The sequence below is a fragment of the Condylura cristata genome, unplaced genomic scaffold, assembly GCF_000260355.1.
Source record: "Condylura cristata isolate star-nosed mole 26May11 unplaced genomic scaffold, ConCri1.0 scaffold00008, whole genome shotgun sequence".
In the NCBI taxonomy this organism is placed as follows: Eukaryota; Metazoa; Chordata; class Mammalia; order Eulipotyphla; family Talpidae; genus Condylura; species Condylura cristata.
This window is the reverse complement of record NW_004567109.1, coordinates 13,794,949-13,803,051: the sequence shown is the minus strand read 5'-3', so window position 1 is coordinate 13,803,051 and position 8,103 is coordinate 13,794,949. Positions and strand designations below refer to the sequence as shown.

Genomic DNA, 8,103 nt, shown 5'->3' with positions numbered 1-8,103 from the left:
AGACACATTTCTAATTCAGAAATTGGCCATCTTCAAACTGATGTAAGCACAATTAAGTCCCCAATTTAAGTAGAATGTATTTCAAATAGCTTGACAAATAGGAGTATCTAGGGTACTGTACTGTGCCTTGGACATTTAAGTGTCTGATATGGTAATTACAAATAGGCATTGAATTTCACTGTACCCTTGACTTAGGAATCTGGACTGTCATTTTAAGAAGCAAGTCATTTTAGGGCAAAGTACTATTCAACAGATTTAGAACCCTTTCTTATTATAAACATTTTCACCTTTAATCAAATTTGGGACATCTTAATAGCTAAAATTCTTTAAGGCAGAGAAGCCCCAAACCTTAGGAAATAATGGTGAACACCATTATGGCTATATGGTTCAAAAATGAAAAGCTCAACAGAATTTATTTTGGGTCCTGCATCCACACTGAACCCTGTCTAAGTAAACCACTGTTTCAGATTTATACATTTATATTCTTGATATTGGGCTTTGTATAGCAGGTATGTGGTCAGGTTCCGAAAGGGCTAGTACAGGGCCTGGCAGTTAACAATACACAATTAAGTATTTGGTGAATGATTTAACCAGTGGTACTACCTTTCCTGGGAAGTTTTTGGAAACAAAGTCCTATGAATGTTAGACAACCTTGCTTTACAGATCATAATTATTTTATCCAGCCCTAGGTACAAAAAGCAAGCCTGAACTATTTTTTTCATCTCAGCAAATTTTCTGAAAATAGTTGACATCTCAACCTCTTAAAAACTCCTTATTCTCCAAATATTTAATAAAATATAGCAGGTTTAAATAATACTAATAAAATGGTACTAGAAGTGATGCTCAACAGGATCTCACGTTTATTGAGAAGTGATTAATGGTAAAAAGAAAGGTAATGCCCTTTCCTCATTGGCTGAACAAGAAACTGAAGAAACATTCACTACACGTTTTACAATATTTTTCTCTTCCAAAATGCATTTCTGTAAACAAGCTTTTACCACTGTTCTTAGCTTTGAAATCAAATTAATCCTGACTTAATCAGTATAATGTACAAGAACAGAACAATTCTTAGGACTCCTAGTACTTTACTTTGAGTAACAAAGGGTCAGAGAAAAATGAACCACCCTTAAAGACACAAACTTGGGTAACACTGTTAAATTCTCCAAGACAAATTCTTCATAAAAATGTTCTTCCAGTTTGGAAGGGAAAAACCAAATTCCCACTTTCTGGGGTGGAGGCCCAAAACCTTCGAAACTCAAGTGTTCTCCAAGTGCAAATGTCAAAATGGGGGGAGGAAAGGGTTTAAAAATTAGAGAAAACTGTATGCACTTACGGACTTTAAAATCCGAAAAACATAGTAAAAAGACAAAAAAACAAAGCATTATGCTCTGAAATCACAACCAAAGCCAAAATAAAAGGGACATTTTTCACCTAAGCTACCTAGAGGGATTTTTTGTTTCGTTTTTTTCTTTTTCTTTTTTTTTTTTTTCATTTTCCAGTTAAGTCCTATGTCTTTTGTGAAATTCCAATACTTAAACTGCAAGTCTGCAATCGTCTCTGAAGTCAATGAAATTAAGAAAAAAGTCCTAATTCTCTTGAAGGTCATTTTTTTTCCTCTTAGGATATGCAGATGCAACCGTTGCTGCAGTCTTTGCAGAACTGCCTTTTATTTCCCACGACCTTGACGTTCCTACAGGTTAAAAAAAAAAAGTTGAAACCGTTAGTTATTTGAACATGCTTGCTTTATTAAAACTTCATAGAACAACTCAACAGAAATTTAACCACTTGTCTAGATAGAATGTTCCCCACAAATAAAAACTGATGTTTACTTTTCTACTTTAATCCAAAGTGGGAACAGTCAAGCATCCCAATAGTTTTCTTATTTTTCATTTAAGCTAATACTTGTCAGTCCCCCAAAATATAGGCCTAGTGGAAGTAACTCAAACATGTATCAATTACCTGAAGAAGTAAAGCAGCCTAGGAAAAACCTAACAGTATGGGAATCATCCCATACTTGTAGCCCCAAGGCCTTAGCCATACTCATAAGCCTCAATTTCCTTTTATGTAAAACCAGAATACTCATAGGGCTGTGGGAGAATTCATACACTGATACATACAAAGCTGAGTCCACAGCAAGCCATAAAGTCATCCTCCTCCTCTTGAGAGAGTCTAAAATCCACTTAGAGATGGAGTTTGAAAATTTGTTTTGCTTGAAATAAATCTAGAAGCTCATTTCTTATAAGCACTCATTCTTTATAAGCCTTTCATAAATTTATCCTAAACAGCTTCCATTTCACATGTACTCTAATTTTTATAAATATGACTCAATCTACATGCCTTTTAAAGGCAAAAGCATTAAATGGTACAAGCACAGATGCCTGAACTTACACTTCTTTCATCAATCTAATTGAGTCGTCATTTTCTTCTTCTTACCCTAAATAACTTCAAAAGCCAGTAACTATAGTTCTGAAATGATTCCTATTGAAAAGAAGAGCAACTCACTATGGGCTTCCTTGTTACATGCACTGTACATTATTATAATCTTCATAATCACCCTGCAAGGTCTATATTATTCCTACTTTGGAGATAAGAAAACTAAAGCTTGGAAGATTATATGATCAAGGTCACCAGCTATTTCAATAAGAAAAGGTTTAAATTTAAGACTACACTGCCTTTTTCAAAAGTATGTAATTACAAACGTAATGTTTTATGATGAACCGTCTTTCCCTACCACTAAAATAATCTATGAATATAAAAACAGTAGATTATTTATTCAGAAGGTACAGTTATCTTTTTGTGAATTTCCACTTCATGTATCTGGAATTCAGCAATAAATTCACCAACCACCAAGAGCTGGGATGTTATTTTTAAAATAAGTCATTCTGGAGTTTAAAAAAATTAACTCTTGGACCCTCCCTGGTGGCGCAGCGGGTTAAAGCACTACACTGAGAAGCTAAAGCCACTTCTGCATGAGTTCGATTCCCGCCTGCCCCAGAGGTGACCACATGGTGTGGCAGACCTCTCCTGGCCTGCCCGCTGCTTCCCTCAGCAGTGTACTTCATCGATCTGCCTGTTCTGCTCCCCACTCTGTCTCTGCTGAAGCCTCTCACCGCCCCTGAGCTTCTGGCCTATACCCCAGTTCTGTATGTATAAATTAACTAATTAACTCATACACAAACCCCTATCTTTATAATTCAAAACTCAATTCAAGAGTAAGAAAAAAGTTGGCCTCCCAAGGGCCCAAGGGGTTAAGTCTCAGCATTATGAAGCTACTGGCAGCCACTATAAAAGTCCAAACCTGGCCAGGGAACTAACCCAAATGGCACAGCAGACCTCTCCTGTCTTGTCTGCTGCTCCCCTCAACAGTGTATTTCAGTGTACCTGCCTGTTCTGCTCCCCCACTGTCTCTGGTGAATCCTCTCACCACCCTCCTCCAAGTCTGGTCTATACTCCAGCTCTTTTATGCATAAATCAATCTTAAAAAAAGAAAAATTTCTGTCCAAATAGGAAACATCAGAAGTTTGATGTTCCTGAGACGAGGTACTGAAACTCCCTCCCCTTTTGTCCTCTCTACACAAAATCTCAAAGGTTTTGACAATGGCTATATTGTTAAGAAAAATAAATTTTTAAAAATCTAGAGTTTTTTTAACTGAAGTCAAACATTCAATAGTAACTTGTGTTCTCATCAATCTTAAATTTGCTTACCTAATTAAATTTGTTTACCTTGTTATAATTTGGATGGGAACCATTTATCTAACCTGTCTTCTTTACTAATCAAAATTTACCCGTGGTTTCAGGAATTATAAACATTTTGGTGTCTTTCTTGACTGAATTTCATTCCTGTTTCTTTTTAAAAAGATTTATTCATTCATTCATATAGAACTGGGCGTGTACAGGCCATAGGTGCAGGGGTAGAGAGAGGATTCACCAAAGACATAGTGAGAAGCAGAACAGGCAAACTGACGAAGTGCACTGCTGAGGGGATCAGTGGGTAAGACAGGAGAGGTCTGCTGGACCATGTGGGTCAGCTTCCCTGGTGGGATCAAACTGCTTTTTGATTCTTTAAGCCAAGAGAATGCCTGGTCTCTGGGCTTCAAGGTACAGTTCCACACCCCTTCTATCTTTAAGACTCCACCTTTCAATGTCCTTCTAAAATCTGTCCACAATTAAAAACTACACTGTGGGCCCTCTCTGGTGGCATAGCTAGACACAGAAGTTTCAGCTTCAGCATGATTTCAATCCCCAGCCAAGGTGGTGACCCACGTGGTGCAGCAGACCTCTCCTATCTCATGCGCTGCTCCCCTCAGCAGTGCACTTCGTCAATCTGCCTTTTTAAAAAAAAAAAAAAAAGACTTATTTATTTGTGCATACAGAGCTGGGGTACAGGCCAGAGGCTCAGGGGTGGTGAAAGGCTTCAGCAGAGACAGAGTGGGGAACAGAACAGGCAGATGGACGAAGTACACTGCTGAGGGGAGCAGCGGGCGGGTCAGGAGAGGTCTGCCACGCCATGTGGTCACCTCCCCGGCAGGCGGGATCGAACCCATGCAGAAGCGGCTTTAGATTCTCAGTGCTGTGCTTTTAACCCGCTGCGCCACCAAGGAAGGCCAATCTGCCTGTTTTGCTCCTCACTCTGTGGCGAATCCTCTTATGGCCTGTCTTTGGCTGTACCCCAGTTCTGTATACATAAATCTTTAATTTAAAAAAGAAACTACACTGTATTGTCCTATTTCATGTAAAACTGGTCCCTACTCAATCAAAATGCCCTAAAAAGCAAGTAACAGGTCTTCAACTAATCTCATTTACAAACTGTGAGACTGGCAGTAGTTAAAAGGTTACAGCTCACTTTTAAATAACATTCTGGCTTTCATTATAAGGAAAGAAAATAGTCTGTAAAAGAGATGGTGTTAATTAAGCTTATGATTATCAATTCTAAATATATATAAGTAACAAAATTATTTTTCTATTTCTTTAATAGTATTATATGTCACTTAAATCTCAATAAAACTGGGGGGGGAATCCACCTATTATCTCCTATTTAACATAGCCCCTGAAATACAAATAACTTGGAATCCCCAAATTATTATCACTAAGTTACAAAATCTGAATATTACCAAGTTCATTTCCCCCTAAAAAACACACATATAAGATCATCAAGCAAGCTTAGTGAAAGTACTTACAATGTTTAGTTAGAAAAAATTCACAAACCACTATGTAAGGTACACAAATAATTGCATCATTTCATCTCATAAACACAAGTTTGCTCCTCTCTATAGAGTAATACCACATCTTAAATGACTGTTGAAATTTTGCCTAAAACACAACACACAACTATCCCTCAATCTTAACTATATATAATGCTCTTTATCAAGGGAAATAGTGGTGTTCTAATATGAATCTATATACAACAAGGCTTACTTTAAATTATGAAAATTACTTAAGAATATTAGCTGTCTTGATTCAAAAAGACACCTGCACCCCCATGTTTATTGCTGCTTTATTTACAATTGAAAAGGCATGGAAACAACCCAAATGCCCAAAAGTAGATGAGTAGATGACTGGATTAAAAAGAATATTACTCAGTAACCCCCCCCCCCAAAAAAAAAAAAAAAACCATTCCTTTTGCAGCAAAATGGATGGAGCTGGAAAAGATCATGCTCAGTGAAATAAGCCAGAAAGAAAAGGAAATATACCGGATGGTTTCACTCATAGCAGGAATATAAAGGACCAAGGGAGAAAATAATAATAATGAACTATATGCCACAGACATTTTATGGGGGTGGAATGGAATCAGAAACGATGGGGGGGAGGGAAGTGCACTGAACTATAGTGATGGCACACAGGTGATTTGGTGACGGGAAGCCCACAGGGATTACAACTGAGATGGAAAAAGGCACAACATGATGTAAAAATAAACTAATTTTTTTTAAAGAGTATTAACTGTCTTAATCTAATGAACAAAAAAAAAATAAATAACATTAATACAATTCAGCAAGCTGACAAAATTGCTCTTCCATTTCCAAATATTCTTGGCAGGTGCCCCCAAAAATAAGCTTCTGTATTTACAATAGTAAAGATAACATCCATCTTCTCAGGAATTATAGATACAATAGCACTCATATCATACTATCTTAAAAAGTAAAATAGTGGGTGCTGCAGTGGCTGCAGATAGCTTCATCCTCTGCACCACCAGAGAGGCCCAAGAACATATTCTTGCTTCTAGGAGCTGCACAGCAAAATATCTAGGCAAAAAGGGCATAATGTCTGGAATTTACTTTCAAATTGTTCAGAGGAAAATTACACATTTCAAAAAAGGATAATAAAGCAAATATGACAAAACACTACATTGATAATATGGGTAGAGTTATTCTGGAGATTCTTTGTACTATTTATTCAAAATTAAAATGGGGCGGGGGCAGCTTTTAATTAAACTATAAAAACTGGCTGCATTTATCTGCTACAGTTAGCAATTCACAAAACTTGGAAATTTATTTTCCAGACCTACACTAAAAGTCAAGCACAAAGGTATTTTAGCAAGATACTAAAGTCTGCTCAGGAACTTTTACGTCTTTTAAGATGACAAAGGGACAACTTTTAGACATTAAAGTTGCTATTAAAGACTTTTCTTACAAGGAGGTTTTCCTTCACTCTTGTGACAATTTCCTATTTATCACTGGAACAATTCCACAAAATGCTTTTTGACAATTTATGGTCAAAAGTTCCACATTTACAGGTCAACTGTATTTGACATCTGTAATAAAACTCTAACAAATTCATAAAGAAAAAGCAATGGAGGGAGAGGAAAAAAGGATGATGAAAGGTAAATTAACAAAGGGGGAAAAGCAAAACACAAAATAAAATTTGAACTTCCAGTAGGGTCAATTTCCAATCAAAACTACCATATGATCATGTGAATCCTGTTGGATATTGAAGTTTTTACAGATGAAGACACTCATGACTCATCATAGTAGGAAAAGATGTGTAGCAAAGTGGTTTTCCCAATGGTTTGTCACATGGAATTTCCCTATCCTTTCTTTAACCTACTGCTCTTAAAGTCATGTGCAGGGCAGACACAAGATCTGTGGAAAAAGCAAGCTTGAGTGGTCAGCCCAGGTTAAGCTCTGGCCACAGATCACTATCCACAGGCTCAAATAAGCAAATATAAAATCCTCAAAGCCGAAACACAAAACCGTAAAATCCCAGTGCACCAGAAAATATAGTCCAAATGCTAAAATGAGAAGAAAATATTGAGAGTCTGAGAACAGTCAACTTTATATCAGATTATAAAAGACAAACCTTTATCTCTAAAGAAAATATCCAAAAAACCACAAGGTGGCAATGCTACTTAAAAATCTAAACTTTTGAAATCTGGCTGCTTTGTTTTTCCTATTTAACTTAATAACTTTCACATCTTGTCTCCATCATTGCCTTTCTAAACGTTTTAAGATTTATTGTTATTTATTTATGAATACAAGAATGGGGATTAGGGCAGAGGTCCAGGGGGTGAGAGGATTCACCAGAGACAGTGAGGAGCAAAGCAGGCAGATCTACTGAAATACACTGCTGAGGGGAGCAGGGGACGAAAACAGGAGAGGTCTGCTGCACCACATGGTTGACGTCCATGGCTGGCTGGAACTCATGCCAGGGTGACTGGCTATAGTTTGAAAGTCCTGAGACTTTAACCCCTGAGCCACCAATGAGGCCCTTTTTTATATTTTTAATTGGGCCATAAAAATACCAATAAATGAGACCCTCCTTGGTGGCGCAATAGGTTAAGGCACAGCACTGCAAGCTAGCCGTATATGGTTTATGGAATCAACCTTTATAGTTGTTTAAAAATTAAAAAAAAAAAGCTTTATTTATGCATACCAAGGCTGGGGTATACAGGTCAGAGGTACAGGGGGTGACAGAATCCCAGCCCTGGAGGTGATCCACAGCAAACCTCTTCTGTCTCACCCACTTCCCCACTCAGCAGTGTACTTTGTCAATCTGCCTGTTCTACCCCCCACCCAGTCTCTGGTGAATTCTCACACCGCCCCTGCACCTCTGGCCTGTACCTTAGTTCTGTATGCATAAAAAGTAAATCTTGAAAAAAAAAAAAAAAAA

At 37.5% G+C, this 8,103-nt stretch overlaps 1 protein-coding gene across 1 annotated transcript in view; it reads right to left on the bottom strand.

Annotated features, from left to right (window-relative positions):
- Nucleotides 1-837: 837 nt before the first annotated feature.
- Nucleotides 838-8,103, bottom strand: part of YTHDF2 (YTH N(6)-methyladenosine RNA binding protein 2) — a 27,290-nt gene continuing 20,024 nt past the window's right edge. The window contains exon 5 of the mRNA XM_004678697.1: nt 838-1,690. Within this exon, the coding sequence (XP_004678754.1) occupies nt 1,667-1,690 (24 nt within the window). The 3' untranslated portion in view covers nt 838-1,666. The remainder of the gene's footprint in view (nt 1,691-8,103) is intronic.